Source organism: Melanostigma gelatinosum, assembly GCF_949748355.1.
Source record: "Melanostigma gelatinosum genome assembly, chromosome: 10".
Lineage (NCBI taxonomy): Eukaryota > Metazoa > Chordata > Actinopteri > Perciformes > Zoarcidae > Melanostigma > Melanostigma gelatinosum.
The window spans coordinates 12321173-12343182 of record NC_136643.1 but is presented as its reverse complement, the minus strand read 5'-3'; the positions used below and the strand labels follow the sequence as shown (position 1 = coordinate 12343182).

Below are 22010 nucleotides of genomic sequence, written 5' to 3'. Positions count from 1 at the left end.
ATCCATAGTAACGATGCCATCAAGGACTCCATGGATAGAATGTTGTCCTGATGACCTCACGGATTCCTTTGCCATTGACGACGGGCTCCATGGATAGAATGTTGTTCTGATGACATCACGGATTCCTTTGCCATTGATGACGGTCTCCATGGATACAATGTTGTTCTGATGACATCACGGATTCCTTTGCCATTGATGACGGGCTCCATGGATAGAATGTTGTTCTGATGACATCACGGATTCCTTTGGCTTTGATGTTAAACCTGTACATACTCTCAAATCCTCTGGGAAACTTAGTTATCATTTGACATCCATCAGAGAGACATACTCAAAGTAGCACTCAAGCAACAATAGCGCATTACCATTGTGAAAAAAGTACAGGACTTGAGAACAGCCAAAATGGACTTTCATAAAACAGACAATGAGCAGGCAGCAGTAAGTGTTGCCTTGAAGATGATCAGTGTTTTCTGTGGAAGTCAGGCAGCAGAAATTGTTGCCTTGAAGGAGCAAATGGCCGCCAACGAGCTCAGTTGGGACAATGAGAAACAGACAATAATCAGAGTTCTCACTGACAAGCAGAAATCAGAAATTGCGGAGTGGAAAATAAAACTCACGGCTCTGGAAGATCGGATGAGAAGCAAACTTGCTGCAAATGAGGAGAGCTTCCAGAGAGAGCAGGAGCTGCAGAGAGAGAGCAGACAGATGGAGGAGGAGTGCAACCAAAAGGAGAAGGAGCTCGATATCCTGACACAGCAAAAAGCTGACCTCCAGGAACATAACACCAGCCTTCGAGAGCTCACCAAACGAACTAACAAGGAGAAGGAGCAGTTTAAAAAGGAGCAGGAGAAGCTGAAGCTGACCATCCTGAACCTGGAGAGCTACGCCAGGCAGAAAGAGAGCGATCTCTTGTGGGGGGAGGCGGAATGGAAAATAAAACGCACGGCTCTGGAAGATCGGATGAGAAGCAAGCATGCTGACCTCCAGGCAGATAACCTCAGGCTTCAAGTGCTCGCCAAACAAACTGACAAGGAGAAGCAGCAGTTTAAAAAGGAGCAGGAGAAGCTGAAGCTGACCATCCTGAACCTGGAGAGCTACGCCAGGCAGAAAGAGAGCGATCTCTTGTGGGGGGAGAACGAGTGGAAAATAAAACGCAGGGATCTGGAAGATCGGATGAGAAGCAAGCATGCTGACCTCCAGGCAGATAACCTCAGGCTTCAAGTGCTCGCCAAACAAACTGACAAGGAGAAGGCGCAGATTAAGAAGGAGGAGAAGAAGGCCAGGAAGGAGGCGGAAAATACGCTGAAGAAGGAGAGGAAGGAGGAGGACAAGAGGGAGAAGAAAGAGAAGGAGAAGAGAGAAAAGGAGGAATTGAAAAGACAGAAGAAGAAAAGAAAAGAAAATGAGAATAGACATCAGGGGGAACTGAAAAGACAAAAGAAAGAAAAGGAGTTGATGGAGAACAAAAATAAGGGGGGAAAGTAGAAAAGAGAGAAGCAACATCCTTTCTCTTCTCCTCACTCATCCCCACTTCTACCCTAACCCTGCTTCTACCCTGACACATAGAAGTTTACAGATGTTCTAATAATCTAAAAACGTCTACTGTGATAGTAGAAGTTTTATTATTATTAGGACATCTGATAACTTCTACTGTGATAGTAGAAGTTTTATTATTATTAGGACATCTGATAACTTCTACTGTGATAGTAGAAGTTTTATTATTATTAGGACATCTGATAACTTCTACTGTGATAGTAGAAGTTTTATTATTATTAGGACATCTGTTAACTTCTACTGTGATAGTAGACGTTTTATTATTATTAGGACATCTGATAACTTCTACTGTGATAGTAGAAGTTTTATTATTATTAGGACATCTGATAACTTCTACTGTGATAGTAGACGTTTTATTATTATTAGGACATCTGATAACTTCTACTGTGATAGTAGACGTTTTATTATTATTAGGACATCTGTTAACTTCTACTGTGATAGTAGAAGTTTTATTATTATTAGGACATCTGATAACTTCTACTGTGATAGTAGAAGTTTTGTTATTATTAGGACATCTGTTAACTTCTACTGTGATAGTAGAAGTTTTATTATTATTAGGACATCTGATAACTTCTACTGTGATAGTAGAAGTTTTGTTATTATTAGGACATCTGATAACTTCTACTGTGATAGTAGAAGTTTTATTATTATTAGGACATCTGATAACTTCTACTGTGATAGTAGAAGTTTTATTATTATTAGGACATCTGATAACTTCTACTGTGATAGTAGAAGTTTTATTATTATTAGGACATCTGATAACTTCTACTGTGATAGTAGAAGTTTTGTTATTATTAGGACATCTGATAACTTCTACTGTGATAGTAGAAGTTTTATTATTATTAGGACATCTGATAACTTCTACTGTGATAGTAGAAGTTTTGTTATTATTAGGACATCTGATAACTTCTACTGTGATAGAAGTTAATAGATGTTCTAATAATCTAAAAACGTCTACTGTGATCGTAGAAGTTTTGTCATTATTCGGACATCTGATAACTTCTACTGTGATAGTAGATAATGTTATGGATAGATAATGTTTTGTTGTAACAAACAAACAAAGCCATAGGCGTATGTATATATATATATATACCGTGAGTGGAATAATTTGTCAATGGTGTTGTTTGTTTGGGTGCCTCTGAAACAGACTCCTGATCAGCACCACAGACAAAACTTAAAGATAACTCAAAACTAAATAATTTTTATTCGGAAACTAAATATATAAAATACAAATATCAATCATATATATATTTATACCAAATATAAAAACCTAACAATTGCAATGGGCTTCTTTTTTTTTTGTTGAAATTCGTAACAAATGTCCGGACCTGTTTAGAATGTGCAACATTGCTCGTGTCATTCCAGGTCTCATAGTGAAACAGAATTAACGGATTGGAAAGAGACTGGAGAGTTTTCCTGGTAATTAATATATGAATTATTAAGTAAAAGGATTTCATTGGAAATTTTACATAGCAATTACAATTTAAAGCATGTTTTGGAAATGATTAAACTGGATCTACTGTGATTTGTATGGTGTCTCGCAATTGTTTTACAATTTAAAAAGACAAAACTTAATACGGTGTTGATGTGTCAACATAAGGTCCCTGCTGCCAGAGGATTTGGACAACTTCTATACAAAGTAATTTAGGATCCAAGGTGAGAGGTCAAATAACTGATCGCTTTTTAAAATTTAAATATATTTCAAGTTAGAACATCGACTGTACAATATGCATACAATTCAAAGTTGCCCCATATTAATTTGTCCCTCACTGTAACATGCAAGCAATGCTTTCAAAACAGTTTAATTCTGGAATACAGATTTGGAGAATTGAGTTGTGCTTTGTATTTATATTTATGATTATTTCTGTTGAGACATGTTATTTGTCCTGTTTGTGTTTACACTCCGTTCAAACGATATTCTGCTTAACAAAACGGTAAAACAATTGTTCTTCGAATCTTTATTCAACTTCTTCTATTTCTTCCGTCCCACCTCTTCTCCTCCTTCATTTTAAATGATTCTCCTCATGTTAAACACTACGCTCCCACCCAACAGTGACTCAGCAAAGTCCCACTGTTATCTTCACAGTGTTCTATACGGGCAGACTTGACAGAAAGTGTTTAGACTGCATGACCGATCAGATGTCTGTTGAACGATGGGACATACAGTTGTTAAAGTGGTTGTGAAAGAAGACAAAACGTGTTACGTCTGCATCGTCTGGCTTTATTGACTGTTTAGATTAGATTCGACGTGAAACTTGTGAAGCTTTTGCCAAAAGTTGCAAATCCTTATCTTTATATAGAATGTTTATCATAGAAGGGTTGAGCCATCACAGTTATAGATTATAGATCACACCCGTGCGAGGGTCCTGCGAGGAGGAGACGGTTGAAGTTAGCCAATGGGAATAAGGATGGACAAAAGGGGGGGAGTTTTGAACTGTATGAGGAAGGGCTGAGGAGTTGTCCACTCTCTTCCTGCTCTGCCCTCAGCTTGGACACATGTCTACGTGCTGAGGCGTTAGTGAATAGCTTTTCTGCGCAGATTTTCTTTTGTTTTATATTCTGTTGGTAGTGTACTTCATTGTGTAATTGTATTAGCTTCAGTAGGATTAAATTATTTTAAATTGTAAACCAGTTTTGGTAGATTTATTATCGCAGCGTCTCTACTGTAAACAGCAGTTGGATCATGCGCTCCGGCCTTCTCTCTGTGGGGTAGATTCAAGCCTCCACAAATGTTTTGCCAAACTTTATTAAGTACGGTCAATGATGTCAGTATTTACACTCTGAACATGTAATAGGTGTCTGTGAATGCTGTGTGCCAGTATAACAAATGGGCACATGTTAAAGTGTAGTGTGCTTTATTTGACTCAAGACAAAAGCTGCCATGTCAATTCCTAGAGGACCTGTGTCTTTGTTGTTTACCAACGTTAAATGCATCCGTACACATAATTGTTGAAATGTTGACCTGATGATGGTGGTAAATGAAAGTTTGGGGTTCACCAAAGTTATTCCAATTCATTCTGAGGGAGGCATGAATTCATCGAAGAGTTGTTGAAACATTTGACACAAAACTTATCTTGAAAGAAGCTGTCAAGAGTTCATGTTGGCCCGGTTCTGCTCTGACCTCTCCCGAAGCCGAGCGACCTCTTCACTGTTGATGTCGTGAGACGGTGGCTGGGAGCCTTTGAGCCGATCCAGAGCAATGTTCTCATAAAGAGGAGCCGCCGGCCGACTCCCTGGATAGATGTTGTAGTTGGCTTTGTGCCTCGGCGTAGACGAGGGTTCACACTGGACACTGCAGGAAGTGAGGCTGTTGTCGCCAGAACGGAACAACAAACCCTCTTCCCTGTGGGTGGAGGTGGTTTGGTCTTTTTTCACCACGCTGACTTTAGAAAAACGTGCTCTCCTCCTCCTGGGCTCTCGATAAGCACCTCTCCTAAATGGAAGAAACAGAATTTAATCAGGATGGGACATTTCATAGGGTTATTTTCCATTTATTTAAAGCTTGTATTTTTTACCTACAAGACACTTATATGCACTGTTAGCATTTATTTGGTATAGTATCATAGTGGAATGTCCTTTGACCGTGTTTTAAGAGCCTGAAAACTCAGCCTCAAATGTAAAGGATTTCTCTATAACTTCCATAACACATGCTTTTAAATGAAAAAACATTTGATGTCTCAATAAGGCCAACTGTAAATGAGGGTTTTTATTTACAGTACATCGAAAAATACTTTCTGAAAACAATTCATAGTCATTCATAAATGATTAATTAAGGCTTACTAAATATAATCTAAGAAATGTAAAATGTGTTGTATCTGCTGTAAATTGAACCTGACAGTAACATTTCTGAGCAGCTTTCTTACCGGCAGTGACACAGCAACAAGGAAAGAAATCCAATCACTACAGCCAGCGTCGCTCCCAGTATTTCCATCAGCAGGTAGGTGTGGTGTCATATGAAATCAATGGAGCCTCCATGTCCCAGGTAATCTAAATGGTCAAATTTAAAGATAGACATGAAAAATGTCCCAATACACATTTTGTATATACATGAGTTGATGACGGTAGATGAGTTATGTACCGTTTGATGAGGGAAAGGGGGCAGCGATCCAGTAGCCCAGATGGGAAGCTGTGTAGGTCCAAACCAGCTCATCACCAACGGTTTTCACTATCCCCAGACCCTGATTCTCCCAGGCTCCTGTTGTTATTGTACATTGCAGTATATCCGTGAATAGATCACATCAGCTTACAATACTGACAGATACTTTGTTGTTTCTTCCAAATGCCAGATCTCTCTATTAACCTTATTCTGCATGTGTAAATACTGTAATGCGGTGGCTTCTCTGTCATCTTTGATTCTTACCGTACCTGTCTTCAGGTTAAAGGCCCAGGCTGGCACAGTATCGGAGGCCCTGAGGTGAGTGCTGTGTCCCAGGGGTAGGCTGATTTGAATGGGCCCTCGAACCTGGAGCTCCTCCCCGCCAAAGTACAGCAGGACACTGACGGCTGCCACCGCCTTCAGCTCGATGCTCCTGAGCACTGCAGACACGAGGAGGAGAAATCCAGTGAGAGGAGTCAATGTCACACATTTAAATGACGATGTACATTTGTATGCTTACATTTTTGGAGTTTAAACATAAAGTAAAGAACAATCAGAAATAAATGAAACAAAAATCTTGAAGTGTTTAAAACACTGTTTGTAAATGAGTGTATCTTGAGAAAGGAATGGTGGCTGATTTAAAGCTTACATGATAGTTTGCTGATGATGCCCGGAGTGCAGTTGGCACAGTCTTTCGCTAGGTGGTGCTGTGGTTCAGTCAGGTACGCCGTCCTGACATGTTCGCTGGCTGCACCAGACTGTGGCTAAAGGTTAGTTAGCATATACGAGTGTACATTTGTATTTTGCCACTGTGTCCACAATCTTCACTCTTCATGCATCATTTCTGGATGTAAAAGTAGCTAATCTTGTCCTTGTCATCAGGGGCGGACTGGCCATCGGGGATACCGGGGGAATCCCCGGTAGGCCGACGGGGTTTGGGCCGGTCTCTGACATCGCCGGCCCCGACTATATTATATGCTTCACAGAACACGTTCAATTGACTCTAATACCGAAAGTCAATAATCAGTGAAAACTGCATCAACAGTATAAACTGACATTATACTACTCCTCGCGATCCGAGGACGCCATAGCACGGCTGGACACTACGGTGCTTTTAAAAACTTTTCTCCATAACCGCGGTCTGCGCCGTGCGCTCGTGCCGGGCGACGGTCGGGGCGGGGCCGCGGAGGTGCGAATGGCCGCCGTAGACCGGCGAAATACAGGGGCGGCTCGACTGTCACGGTGTCCATGAATCGAGAAGGACTTCTTACTGGAACTGAAACGATGTACTGGGATTAAATTCTTTGTCAACAAAGAATTTGGTAAGTGACAAACTGCGTTTGTTTTTTTACATCTGCAGTAACGTTTTTATGAATAATATTTGATGGCTCGTGCTCTTGTGTGGTGGAATGCGTGGATCCGCTGCAGGTCTGCTGGATTGATGTGCTTTGTTGTCATATGAATATATGTGACTGGTTCTTATGACTTTGTGGCTGTCATTGTGTTAATTACGTTGATTTGACTATGCGAGTTACAAAGCGAGCTCAAACGTCTGGCACGACAGTGGGATAGGCTGAAGGCATCAGTATTTGAGGAGTACACAACCAAGACAACAGAACCTGGGCCGGAGGATGCTGAAGATGAGGCTGAAGATGAGGCAGAGATGGTTTACAAAAAGTGCTCATCGTGCAAGGACTGTCCAATCTGTTGCTACCGAGTTCTGAAGCAGTACAACCTCCTGACAGATGCATACCACATCATAGGCCTTGCATACAGGTTCCTGATTATCCTCTCTGTCACACAGGTAGCATGCGAGCGAAGCTTTTCGACGCTGAAATATATCAAAAACAGGCTCAGGAGCTCGCTCTCTCAACAGCACCTGGAGGCTTTTATGTTGATGGCTACTCAGACAGATGTTTTGCAGATGCTGGACAGTGAGAAAATCATAGACGGTGTTGCAGAAAAGAGTGAGCTGCTGCAAAAACCGTGCATTGAGTGGGCAGCGCGCCGTGTATTGAGTGGGCCGGTCTGACAGTAACTCCCGGGCCACTTTTTCCCCCCAGTCCGCCCCTGCTTGTCATACATGACTGTGGAATCCCACAGATTTCCACATTTGACACAGAAGCCATTTGACACAACAAATATCACCACTGATGAATTTTTTAAACCACAGAAACTGTTCAAAATGTTCAGCTCTTTCAGGAGAGGTGTGATATGACTTTTCATATTTGTAATCTTTAAACTTTTAGAATTATTAAGCTTTTTGCAATTTGTTTTTGAATTGGATATCTATTTTCAGCAATGTTTTTGCGATTCATTTCAGTTTTCAGCATTCCAACGCATTTTCAGCAGGAAATGCATTTTCTAGTTCATTTGTATTATTCTGGACTGCCATTAATATCGGTGAGGAAAGCTGTGTCTGCCAGCTTCAGCAACTGTCAGACTAAAGCCTCTTTACATCTCTCTGAGCTATATAATGAATACATATGACATGTCAATGACAATTATTGTGTGGTGAGGTAAGCCTAACAAATTCAAAGAAGAAGATAGAAAACATCAAAGAAAGGCAGAAGATCATTAAGCTTACCTCAGAAAGTTCCAGCTCTTGTTTCTCCACTTTGTTTCAACACATCTCAAACCTTTAGTTCGTATTCACTTACTTTTATTCACTTTCTCTCCTCCGTCTCCAAGGTAATTATGCAAAGTAATGCTATTGATTTGATCCTGACTTTGGACGACAGGATGTAGAAACATACAAATCAAGGTGTTGAAACTGAGCGTATTACCTTAAACTCGGTCATGAAGAACTGTATGACCCAACAGGCATGAAAGCAACTGGTATTAGTACAAAGAGTAGTTAACCTTATGATAACATCATTCTAGAGCATGTCTATCAAACCAACATCTGCATATCTTGACGAACTGCTGGAGCCGGTCCCAGCACTGGTGGAGGAACACAGACAGATGCCCATACAATTCATTACAGAGCTTTTTGTTGATTGAGGAGTTCATACATTCACTCTGATAGTTCATTATGAACATTTTAATATTCATGTCTTTGAAAAGTAGCAATACTACAATGTCAGCATTACAAGTGAAAGCTCTGCATTCAAAACTGTATTTGAGGAAGTAACTATGAGGAGTAAAATGTACTAAAAGTCAAGAACAAGTGAAGTATCAAAATGTAATTATGTAATAATAATAAAAAAATCTAAAATACCATCTGTTTAAGCCTTTGATACCATAGTTTAACAACCACATACTGTTATGTCATTGGTTGTGATATAAATATATATTCAGTAGTAACGTGTTTCAACAGACAGAATGAATGAATCTGATTTTTAAAAAGAAGTATGAATTGTGTCGCAATATTCGCCATTTACAACTTCATATCCCAGAAGTCTCTGCAGCACATAAGTGATGTCACCTGATAGCGAAGAGGGGAGGGTGTGCTAATGTTTACAGCCACTTGGCTGTCAATAATTGTATCGTAAAAACTGGGATTTTGTCGATATTTCAGCAGCATATGTAACGACACGTGTGCAATGGTGCAAACTAAATGACCTCGTCTCGCCTTCAGGTAAAAATACTTCTTAAGCTAACCCTTTGATCACTTAATCAAGCTCGTTAGCGCTTAGCTCGTCAACGTTAGTTATGTTATTGATAAACAAGTAAACGGAGCACAGCGGTTATTAGCTAACGTTAACTACACACATTAGCTGGACTCGAACCGGTGAACTGACGTTAACGTTACATCGAAATGCAGCCTTGTTGACTTCCAGTCTGTCACAATTGAACAGCGAGTACAGTCGTAAGCTGGTTCGCTAGCTTTTAGGGTTTGAAGAAGCGGCTCGTCTGACCGCGACAACTTTGATGGTATTCACACACAGCTAAGCTAACGTTACCCGTTTACACCTGCAAATAGCCAGCTAACTAAGCTCGCTCTTAACATGCGCAGGTACGTACAGTACAGCTCTATTTTACGTTACATTAAGGTGTGCACTATGCACCACCCACAGCTGACGTTTAGCTGGCACTGAGCTTACTTCTATAACGTACTCCTATTTAACACAGGGACATAGAGATGTAAACATACGTGTCTTAATACGGTCTTTGGTTGCATTAAAGTAACATAATGTGACTTATTAGAGTGGTAGCATTTCTACCGATGTTCCTCGTGAGATTATAGACTTAGTTGTAGGTTTAAACATGTAACATTGCTGTTTTCTATTTGTTTTTGTGTCAGGATTGTGCTGCCTGTGGGTTGCTCTCGATCGTCTGCATCTGGAAAGAATATTTCAGTGTGTACATTTAGCTGGTAAACAGGTGTGTGTTGCAAAGTCAGCCCTGCTAGGATATTATACTTTTCCTTTTGCTCTGAATGTGCTGGTTCGCTGTCACTTTTAATGAAAGGATTAATTGCTTCTTTAGACTATAAAGTTATAGAAAATAGACCGTCATAATTACTTAGGGGCCAAGGTGACACCTTCAATTTCTATAAATTTCAATAAATATTATTTATATAAATATGATATAAAACAAAGAAAAGCATTAAATCCTCACATTTAAGAAGCTGTTTTTTAATCTATGCTTGTTAAATTACTTGAACAATTATAAAACTAGTTGCAGTTAAATTTTCCGTCTCAATCGATCATTTCAAAGTTAATTTGAAATTATTACCACGCTGACATTTTAAAGAAAGTAGATTAGGAGACACAGAGTTGCTCATATTTCTGTACTTTCTCGTTAGAATCTAGAATTCACTTTCATAGAAAACTCATTTTGTGAATATCATGTAACTCCACCGTCTTCTTGTTCGTCCATGCACGTCTCACCAGTGTCCTGATGGAGTGGGTGTTCATCATGAACCGGATGAGCTCTCAGGGCAGCTCTGCAGCCCAGCGAAGGCGGATGGCCCTGGGGGTGGCGATACTCCTGCTGGTGGATGTCATCTGGGTAGCCTCCTCTGAGCTGACCTCAGTAAGGACTTTGTCACATTCAGTCAGTTTTACACACCTGTTGCTGCATTGTGGGTGGCAGTATCCGAGAGGACACAAATGAGAGCGGGGGGGGGGGGGGGGTGCAGATGTACTCAGTCACCAGAGTGCATTGAGATGTTCTGGAAGTCAATCATGTGCATTTAGTAAATGTATTTTATGGTGTTGTGCCCCAACGTATGACATAACTTTCCCCTTCTCTCTCCCAACAGGTGGTTGATAAAGTACTCTAATCATTTAGAATATAATTTATTTAAATTTATTCGTAATTATCAATCCTGCAACTCCATATGTTACAGTAAAATATATATTATATTCATTTCAAAAGAAGGCTGAGTCAGCAGCATAGAAGGTCGTAAGTAGTTAGAAATGTAGGACAAGAGGAAACCAGCAAACATACAGCCTCTTGTCGTCTAAAATGTCAAAAAGAATAACGAAACAAAGATACAACAGTCACTGCAGCCATCAGATACATGCACTGGAGAAAAAAAGCACGATTTCTCCTGAAATGTAGAGAAGGGGAAATATCAAGTGTCCCATTGTGTTAAGTAAATATCATTTGTTACATCATATGCGCTAAGGGGGAACTGTGTTTAACTTGACAGACTTGAAAAGGAAACCGGAGTGCCCCGAGAGGGAAAACTGTCCAGCTTGCAACATGTCGGTTAACTCATACAAGCTGTTTCCCTAACGGCTTCCTCCTGTTGATTCCTCCTGCAGTACATTTTCAAGCGACAGGAGTACAACAAACCCTTCTTCAGCACATTCACCAAGACCTCCATGTTTGTACTGTACTTGCTGGGTTTCCTGCTGTGGCGGCCCTGGAGGCAGCAGTGCACTGGCACTCTGAAACGGCGGCACTCTGCGTTTGTAAGTAGTTTAAAGCACACTCTCACCACTTGGGGGGGGGGGGAGTGAGTTTCATTTTGAAACACACACAAACGCACACACACACACTTTACGCCCGTGGTCCGATGTGACATCACGGCTGGTGTGTGTAAGTTGATGGTTTGAAATGCTTCTCTCTGCAGTTTGCTGATGCCGAGGCCTACTTTGCACCCTGCACCACTGACACCTCCGTGAACGACGATTTGGTACGTAGTTTCATCGCAAAAGAAGTTATGACTCTTAACCGCAAACTAGTTGAAGGTACTACTAGTGTAGCTAACTCTGTTCGGGAAGTATTTGTAGTGGTTTTACCATTTGTTGGGCAGTGGAGGGACCCAATCGTCTAAACACTGACGGAGCTTTGACCACGACAATCTTACAGAAGTAAAGTACAAAATGACATTGTGTGCAACTCTCCACTTCAACAACTACAAACGTTTGACTCTCTGTCGCTCATGTGCAGAGTGAACCGCTGTATGTTCCAGTGAAGTTCCAGGACGTACCTGCTGAGCACTCTAATTGTCTGATCGGAGACTGTCAATCTCGTGAGTACACAGCTGATGTTGTCAGTTCAAAAAAAACATTGAGCATAAAATAGTTTTCCCCACATGAATGAACAAAGACCACAGTTGTATGCTGTGGCGTTTGACTGATATGTGATTGATAACCTCATGAATTTGGTATTAATGAAAAGTAACATTTCAACAACAGAGGGCAGTGGTGAGCTATGGAAATAGATCAAATTATTATCTTTTGGCTTTTCCATATTTTTTAGTGATTCAGTTCAGACGAGCTCGGACGTAGCTCAATTTCCTTAGTGGACGGATGCATCCAAAGAGTCTCAAAATGATATTACATTTTTTTTGTGTTTGGACATTTAATTGAAAGCCTGCCTCCGTCAATTCACTCCTCTCTCCATTTGTACCTCTCAGCAGCTTCCAAAAAGCAGCGGGTGCGTTTTAGTAATATCATGGAGGTGCGTCAGCTGCCCTCCACTCAAGCCCTGGAGGCCAAACTGTCCCGCATGTCCTACCCAGCTGCCAAGGACCATGAGGCCATGTTGCGCACAGTGGGCAAGCTCACAATCACCGATGTGGCCAAAATCAGCTTCTTCTTCTGCTTTGTGGTGAGTAAAAGCCAGCTTTTTGTTTTTACGTTGCCGTACCAAACTACAGACATGATGCATAGTAACTATGTATAATTGATAACACACTCACTTCTTATTTTTGTGTTATTTGGTAGAAAGCAACACATGTGTTAATCTGATACGTTGCTGTTGGCGCAGAGGCAAGTGAGCAGAAAGTGATGCAAGACTGCGAGTCATTCATCATTCAGCCTTTCAAGTTATGAACTGCTTTTAATTTGTGACTCATCTCAGCAAAGTCATGAACATCATGAACATCTGGGAGATGTTAAAGCAGAGTATTTGATATGGGCCTTAAATATACTCCCAAGTTTTATACACAAGTGATTAGATATTGTGTTAAGCTTCTTTCCTACGATGATTTACTTACATAATTCACATCTATCAACCATATAAAAAGAGGAACACCGACCTCACGTTATAATACAATCCAACAACTCGGAAAAAATACAAGTTCTGGGTTGTTTTTATGCCACTGTGTCAGAGATGTGTTGCATTCTAAATGAGGCTTTGAATATTGAGGCTTTGTTATTGAATTGTAAGATGTTCCTGTTTACTTCGTCTACCTTCTAATAGGTCTGCAGCAGTTGTGACTATTCTGACTCAATTCTGGCAGGTTTTCTCTTTTTTACAAGTATTTTGGATATGTTATGCCATTATTAGATAGAGGGATAGATGACAGGAAACAAGTGTGAGAGAGAGAGAGGGCTGCATCAAAAGGGACAATGAGATTCACCGTTGGAGGTTTTAACCCCTCAACTAAGGGGTCACATCTTGGCCCTCTTTTTAAGCCAAGTTCACACTACAACACTGGCTTTCTTGTAATTGACTCTTTAAGTCGATGTGGTTTTCACACTACAGAACTGACCGGAGACAGAGGGTCACACTCTACAAGCTCTTTCCCCGATGAGCTGACCCGTGTCTCGCGCTTTTATTGGCCGAAGCTCCCCGACAGGTCCAGATATTTAGCCTGCTCGACATCTGGAGTTCAACACGTAGCGCTCGAGCACCGACGAGTTGCCTCTCATCTGGGGCTTTGGCATGGGAGCTCCAAAAACTGTGGGCGAGCAGGTCATGTGTTGTGAACTCGGCATTTGAATGTGTAAAAGTTAAGACTGAGAATTACTTTATGGGACAACAAACTACAAAGGCGCCAGAGATTGCAGAGTGAGTGGAGTTGAAATGACAGTAAACCCGGCTTCGTCAGGTACGTTAGAGAGTATTTACCACAGCGCTGTTGTACAGTGGTGTAGTAAATATCACGTCACTGCTTCTGTTTCTCTTCCAGTGGTTCCTGGCTAACCTGTCCTATCAAGAAGCCCTGTCCGACACGCAGGTTGCCATTGTCAACATCCTGTCGTCCACCTCAGGTGACTCTTTCGCTCTCTGTTCGTGACAATACATATTGGTAACGGGTTTAATGGAAAATGCACGTTGGTTGCGATTCACCTCCGTTCATCTTGAGCCCCTTGAGGCAGATTTGTGACATTGGTCTGTATATTTGAAACTGACTGGACTTGACTCTCTCGTCTCCCTCTTCAGGCCTGTTCACACTCGTCTTAGCAGCCATATTTCCCAGCAACAGCAGCGACCGGTTCACCTTGTCCAAACTGTTAGCTGTGGCTCTGAGGTAAGGGCTGGATGGATGTGGTGGCAGTAGAGAGTTGACAAAGGCATGTTGGTAGGTTACAGTGCTGGATATATTACTTTCGCCTCTTTTGCTCTCCACTCTGACTGTTTACCTACATTCAACCAAAGCCTTCTCCCATGTGATTGGTTAATATTAATCCGACTACAGACGGCAGCCAGAGAGCATCCGACAGCAGAACCCTGTCCCGTTACCGGCAGATTCTACATCTGAATGCAGAATCTGTTTGTGTCGATTAATAACTCCTGGCATCCCTGATACATATTTCATATTTTTTTCCTAAGGCACCTATTTCGACTGATATTTAAAATGAACTGTTTACGTGTTGGTCACAAGTCGGATCATTCCTTTTTGTTTCTGAGGCTCTGATCATAGCAGAATTGTCACAATGTTGTTGATTTCATCCGAAACTCTGTTATTGCAGCACTGAGCCGATATATATAAACAGATGCAAAATAAAAAAGACAACTTCATATATTATTAAGAAAGCTGTGAGGTTTGAGGAACAGCGAAAGAGTTTAGATCTGCTGATCTTAGGGGCCTGGTTGGATTGTAAGGAGTTAAACATTATTTAATATAATCTGGACGATTAATGGCTTTGTGGGTAACTAATAACAATTTAAAATGCATTTTAAATGTAAGGGGGAACCAGTGCAGTGATGCTAACAACCTTTAACAGGTCAAGAAAAAAAGAGTGATTTTCTGTCATTAAAATTGAGCATGTGTCTCATCTTGGAGATATATTGATAAAAACCAGCGTTGATGATATTCCTGGTTTGCTGCTCGATGTCTGAACATTACTGGGCTCTTTGGAGATTTCGTCCCAACGATATAGACGTCATTTTGAAATGAAAGGACCTGCGATTGCCTGTAAATTGCCTGGACTCAGCCAGTCCATGTTGTGTCTCTCTTGTTCAGCATGGGAGGAGTGACCCTCGTGAGTTTCTCCAGCATGGACAACCCTGATGAGAATGGCGTCGCAGGTAACGGTGGAGACGGCACCTATCTGTCACCTCCTTCACATCATTATCGAGAAGGGAAATTCTTACATTGCTCTCTTGCTTTAATCGTGATGAATCGATATCATTTGAAACATTCTTTCTAAATGTAATTTACTTTTACGTGAAGGTTCTTTGTGGTCGCTGGCGGGGGCGGTGCTGTACGCCGTCTACATCGTAATGATCAAGAGACGAGTGGACCGCGAGGATAAGCTCGACATCCCCATGTTCTTTGGTAAGGAGACGCTCGGTGTATCAAAGCCAGTCCTTTTTAGACATGGGGACTGATTATTGTACTTATTTCAGTCATTAACTAAGCAGCATAATAGAGACCCCTGCACATTAAAGCTATTTTTAGTCCACGAAGTCTTCGCCACTGTGGAGGACAGGAGGTGTCTTTCGAGACGTCTTAAGCTGGAGCTGCTGTGTTCTCTCTCAGGGTTTGTTGGTCTGTTCAACCTGCTGCTGCTGTGGCCCGGCTTCCTCCTGCTCCACTACACGGGCTTCGAGGCCTTTGAGCTTCCCAGCCAGCTGGTGTGGACGTACATCCTTATCAACGGCCTCATTGGAACCGTTCTCTCCGAGTTCCTCTGGCTGTGGTGAGCGCCTGACTCGTTGTTTTAATCAAGTCACCAAACCATCACAATCTGCATTTAGTACGTGGACCTTTTGATGCTCTCAGCTGGGCGAGTAATCCTGCTGTGACTGGTGACGCCGCTTTCTCTCCACAGGGGCTGTTTCCTCACATCGTCTCTGATCGGCACTCTGGCACTGAGCCTCACTATCCCGCTCTCTATTATGGCAGATATTTGCATGCAGAAGGTACGTTTCCCAAAGCAGGTACTTAACAGTCAGAGTGAGAGTTTTAAATAAGACTCAAGAAAATGATCAAACGCAATCTGTTGAAGACACGAGTTTGAAGGGAGTGGGTCAGAGCAGATTGCAAGATGAAGAGCCTGGTTCATGTGCTCAAGTAAATGTTGATTAGATTAGGGTCTAAATGAATTGTCACATTTTAACTTGCTGTATGTTTATAAATGAATCTAATGATCTGAAGTCCAGTCATGACAGTACGGTAGTTGTAATGGTTGCTTTCCTTACCATAGGTCCGGTTCTCGTGGCTGTTTTTTGCCGGGGCGGTCCCCGTCTTCCTCTCCTTCTTCATCGTCGCGCTCTTATGCCACTACAACAACTGGGATCCTGTCCTGGTGGGGCTGAGGAGAGTGTACGTCTTCATTTGCAGGAAACATCGCATTCAGAGGTATAACAATGTTTGATTCTACAGAGGCGACACATCACTCTGTCAGAGACACATTTGTGGTCTTCAGCTCAGAAATTGGCCATGCAGCTGATTGCATCAACCACATTAAATGTTGCCCGAGCTAACATACATACAACCTCATACCAATAATCATGAACTGATAATAAAAACAAACACATTTCTTTCCCAGAGAACGATAAATACAAGCCACATACACTTTACTGTTGAACATTTTCCAATCACACAGTTCGTTTTTTTTGTTTGATTTCTTGCCCTTCAGGCAGTCATTGTTTCAGTTTATAACTGTGTGAGTGAACATTGCATCACCTTTAACTCAAAGGTTTCACAATCGAGGACTATTTTGAAAAACAATTTTGGTCGATTTGAAGGACACAGGATTTCAGATTTTGTTGCCCAGAAGCGTACATTTATGATCTCTGTTGTCAACGAAGTCAAGCTGAGCAGATGAGTGAACAAAACATGGACCTCTTTAGAAAGGTAATGCAGTTCAAGCCCTGGCAGCACTAGTTGGTGCTCAGCTGGGCGCTCCACTGATAGAAACTGGCAAAAAGCTGACTGGACATCCACATAACAGGTGGCGAATTTTCCCTTTTTAATGGGTGGAAATGCTGCTTCCATGAATTCCATCTGTTAAAAGCAAATCTAAGTTATTTCTGTACACACACACACACACACATCAGGGACCAGGACTAAGTTAATTTACATGTGTTCTGTAAGTTTGTGACAAAATCTGAAAAATTCTACGAAATGGTTTCCAGTCCAGTAAAGCATTTAATGTCTGAAATAGAATAGTGTGTTGTTAATTCATTGTATTGTTATGTGTGACCTATTCATAATAATTGACCGTAACTCTGACACACGCTTAAAGAGTTCTTTCATCGAGGACGTTCTCACAAGGACAATAGGCTCCATTCGTAGCTCGCAGCCTCGCTAAGTTAAGTCGGTAATCAGATGTAGATGCTTGACTGACTGACTGCTCTCTGCAGCAGTTATGCTCTCCATTCTTCTGTGACTGCTTGTTCCCATTTGGTGAGGGCTGATTATAATGATGGTTGTCAAAATGATGTCCGTGATGATGATTGACACCCGGCTCTCTCCGCCCACAGATTGCCAGAAGACAGTGAGCAGTGTGAAAGCCTTATTCCTCTCCACCCGTTCTCCCCCAACGAAGCAAGCTTCTGTTCGTGAACCAGCAGTCAAACACAAAGTAAACCACCGCTCTGCCCTACCTGGCTCTGTGTTCCTGTATGTGCATGTTATTGTGCGTTTGTAATGTAAACATACATGAATCTGCTGGGTTAAATATGAAAAATCCCAAACAAAAAAAACTTCCACTGCCTGCGACGGTGCTGCCTGGAAGTAGAGCAGAAACAACCAACTTATCATTTGTTAAGTATGATAACTTCTAATGGAAGAAAAAAATAGCATTGCTTAATTGATGCCAATGGTGCTTCTTTTTGGTCGTGTCTAGATTTGGTCGATGCCTAACCGTCTCGCAAGAGTTTCACAAAGTTAGGGTTATTAGACGCAACCCTCTGTAAACACAGCAGATACAGTAAATCAAACACTTGCTTGACACATTTGTTAACATTTTAAGTAAGCGCATCTTCTGTATTTTTTTTTTAATTCAAAGTTGCACCAATATATATTTGTATATTATAGTACCATTTACAAAGTGAAAGGGGCGCTGCTAATCACAAACCCGCAGAGCGTTTTCACGAACTCTGCTGTTCCCCTCAACTTTAGATGTGTTTCAGCATCTTCACCTGTTTTATGTCCAGTAACTCTGCTCAACCCTGTGTCCAGCAGCAGACTTTAGACTTACATTTGTCAAGTGGCAAGAAACACAACAGATGAACGCTGATCTTGCTTCGTGTCCGGTAAATTTCTCAATAGGCAATTATTTTGTGACACATTCACCACATCAGATTTATAGATGTCAATGTTTTGCTTTCAACTTGCTGCTCCCAAGTGACCAAAACCTTGTTATTGCAGCTTAAATGACAACATCTTGGGAAAATTTGCATCCCAAGCAACAGTATGATTATTTATTTTTTTGCAGTCGTTGATAACGCTCAGGATTTCTGCTATCTCCTCCCTGCTTTTACTCAGTTGTTTCTCTTTGAACATCTGTCAAGTATTTGTGTGACGCCCCTCAGTGTTTGGACATGTTGGTGAGTAAGAGGGACAGAAGACGAGCAGGACGGGAAGGTCTTTAGTAAATATTTTAGATCTGAGATTGACCACCCAAGTCTGCATCTCAGTGAAGTCGCCCGTCTGTTCACTATTCATAGGTTTAGTCGAGCTTTTCTCAGCTGTATGTTCTTACACGCGAGAGCAATTGCCAGCAGGGCAGAGAGAGATTTCTGAACTCAGCGTGTGGTTTCTAATGGAGGCATTAGAAGGGAATGAAAGCAGCGGATTTTAGGACAGACGTAAGCCTGTTTGCTGGGTGTGTGGTGTTTAATGGAGGAGCAGATGCAAAAGAAAAGGAGATGCAGAGAAGTAAGCCTGCAACTCATGGTAATTAAATTAGTGTTGAACCGTTTCATCATTATTTTCAGTTAACTGACGAAGTGTTTAATTTTTGCAGAGTCAAAAAATACTAAGAATACATCACACGCTCATAACCCAAAGATATTCAACTTATAATGATAGAAAAGCAGTGAATGCTAACGATGGAGAAGCTGGATGTGGTGAATGTTTGGCATCTTTACTTGATAAGTGACTGAACTGACGGACCAATCACAGCACTAGGATGTTAGAAATACCGAGGAAATGTATTTACATTTTTCATATTTTATTAATTCTGTTGGTGTGTGTGTGTGTGTGTGTTTGTGTGTTTAAAGTTCGTATCCAAACTAAAACATTTGAATGCTATCCCAAAGACTTCTCTACACTTCCAGATATAATCTTCTGGTTGGGAAATACTGATTTTTTGTTGTTGTTGTTGTTGTCTAAACAATAGTCAAATATAAAATATATTTAAAAAACAAATGGAATGTGCTCGTTAAATACCCTCCATGTGTAATCTTTCTAAACTGTAGTATGTTAACTCCGGTGAGTGCAGCCATGTTTTGATGCTGCATCAATGTAGATTCTTGTTCGTTGTGAGTTAAAGATGCTAAATTGGTGGAGAACCTTTAGAAGCACTATATAGAAGTGTTTACTTATACATGTCTGTGCATATTTCTGTGCTTTTAACATGTCTATCATGCAGTGTCTATTTTTGTCTCACCTTCTTGTCTTTCTTTTTTGTATCCCAAGGTGGCGAATGTGGATCTCGCTGAGCAGACAATCTGGAAAGCCTTCAGAGACATTGAACTACCCCAGTGCCTTCTATTAAATCTATTTATTTTCTACAGTGTTGAGACGACGCATCCATTTCTACAAGCTCGTTTTTTATTTTCACATTCCAGTCATCACAGACTGATATTCAGTTTTTTATTATTTCTGTGTAAAAAAAACAAAAAACAAAAAAACAACCTCATGGTTCTCAAGGTGCTGGACATTATCAGTGATTACTATAATGTCATGTGACCAAATGAAACGGTACATTTTGAACTTTATCATAACACTAACAGAGGCAGAGTAGCTGTGTGTTTCTTTAAAAAAATCTGAAATCAGTGTTCAGGGTTCACAATTGAACGAACCGTTGTTCCGTTCTGGACATCTTCATGTTGGTCTGTAGGCCTTTTGAAGCCTGTGTGCGTGTGCGTGTGTGTGTGTGTGTGTGCGTGCGTGCGTGCGTGCGCGCGCGCGCAGCAGACAGCGCATTTTCACAAAGGACAATTTGTCAATCGTGTACAGGTAAAAAGTTTTGTAAGTCGGACATGAAGAAGAGTGAAGTCCCCACTACAGCTGAACAAGAGAGCATCCCCCCCTTCAACAGCTCTCTTGGTTCCCTCTGTACCTCTGACAGGTCTGGACCAGGAAGACAAACTGTGATAGAAACACAATCTTTGTGCTTGAATATGAACTGATAGTAAGCCTCCCCTCTATAAGCTGCAATAACGGTCGTCTGCTCGAATGAGCGGTTTCCTTTGTTCATAATGGGTGTAAATACTTTACACGGTGAAGCATTAATAGAGTATTGCTGCTTTCTTTGTGAAATTCAGATGACCACTACAGATTTCTGTCTGAGATTGTGTAAACGTTTTATATTTTCCGTATCATTGTAAATGATTACTGCCAGAGGAGGAGTTTGCATAACAGCCACATTTCGTGCAACTGAGATTATATCACATCGATTGGACTGTTGTGTATGAAATTTTTTTAAATAAGCAAAAATGGTTTATTTACTGTTTTGTGATTTCATGTGAAAAAAACATTTCTATTAGCAGCCTCAGTGTCCGACGCGTAATCCAGGATGTAAACACTACAGCTGAAGGGGTCAATGTCATGACACATCCAGGTAAATATCAGACGTGTGCGCATCGTTCTGGAGTGTTTATTGCACTCGGCATTGACTGGACGTATGAAGTGGAGGAAGTAATAACTGCCCTGTGAGGATGAATTAACAGGTTGAGCACTTTAAGCGACATTTAAACTGGTTCGTGTTCATTATATTACTTGCTGTGTTTTTGCCAATCAATCCCTCGTGTCACAGTTATATAAAAGTATAAAAGCTTTTTTTTAGGGTGATTAGTTTCCCATGTTTTCTGCTTAGACTTCAATGGTGATTGTGGAATCATGGATAGGATTTCTTTTTCTTTCTCAGGTTCTTTGTCTTTATTTTTTCTCTTCTAAGTGTCATTAATGAAGATGGTATAAGATGTAAAAGAAGGCTGTAATAGTAACCTCCCTTTTATCAACCTCGGCTCTTGAATTACGCTTTTATTTTGCAAGTCTGTTTTCATACTTACACTGCACTATTAAAACATATGTTTTTAAATCGTGTGTGTTAAATGACGTACTTCTACAGGATCACATTTCTGTTGAAGAGACGTGTTGATGTAAGATGTGTCAGCAGCATTTCTTCTTTGATTGCTCTCATCTCCGGACTATGCAGGAGTCAATGTCTAAAGACAACTGTCTTGCTGGCATATTTGAGGGCGTAGGTTTCAAGGAGTATAACATCAGTAGGCGAAGCTCAGCTGTAGGTGGATAAGTTCAACATTTCACAAACATACATTGCTGAGAAGATAAAACCCCTCATCTTGTTAATGTCTCACATTAAGAGGATACTAAGCTTCGGAACATCTGACCCTGGGAACAAAGATATAACATGTGGCACTTTGAATTGTGGGATTGTTAGCAGGAGGTGCTTTTTCGCTCCAGTGCGGCTTATTTTTATTTTTTTGACGGCTCTATATAGTGGATACATTTACACACTCAGATTCCGGAGACTAAATGTAGATCTAAATGTGAAAGGATGCAAATATTCTCTTTCATAATGTTGTATGA

General features: G+C 41.1%; 1 protein-coding gene across 3 annotated transcripts; it reads left to right on the top strand.

The window, feature by feature from the left end:
* Positions 1-9094: 9094 nt before the first annotated feature.
* On the top strand, positions 9095-21463 carry LOC306783271 (solute carrier family 35 member F5-like). Of its 3 annotated transcripts, none has more exons than XM_079276854.1 (16): positions 9095-9227; positions 9894-9973; positions 10486-10627; positions 11365-11514; positions 11676-11738; positions 11996-12077; positions 12468-12658; positions 13965-14046; positions 14219-14306; positions 15243-15307; positions 15453-15557; positions 15762-15921; positions 16054-16144; positions 16429-16583; positions 17711-17811; positions 19872-21463. In XM_079276854.1, the coding sequence occupies exons 3-15, from the start codon at positions 10493-10495 to the stop codon at positions 17790-17792; spliced, it is 1449 nt and encodes a 482-aa protein (XP_079132980.1). In that variant the 5' UTR covers positions 9095-9227; positions 9894-9973; positions 10486-10492; the 3' UTR covers positions 17793-17811; positions 19872-21463. The 3 variants fall into 3 exon arrangements, with proteins under 3 accessions (XP_079132980.1, XP_079132978.1, XP_079132979.1); XM_079276852.1 differs by having other exon boundaries at positions 12465-12658; XM_079276853.1 differs by lacking the exon at positions 9894-9973 and having other exon boundaries at positions 12465-12658.
* Positions 21464-22010: the final 547 nt, after the last annotated feature.

What these genes read in the sequence shown, in the direction of transcription:
- LOC306783271 (XM_079276853.1), top strand. Translation starts at nt 10,493, where the DNA reads ATGGAGTGGGTGTTCATCATGAACCGGATGAGCTCTCAGGGCAGCTCT. An exon ending in CATCCTGTCGTCCACCTCAG is followed by an intron (nt 14,047 to 14,218) that starts GTGACTCTTTCG and finishes CTCCCTCTTCAG; the next exon opens with GCCTGTTCACACTCGTCTTA. An exon ending in AGGAAACATCGCATTCAGAG is followed by an intron (nt 16,584 to 17,710) that starts GTATAACAATGT and finishes CTCCGCCCACAG; the next exon opens with ATTGCCAGAAGACAGTGAGC.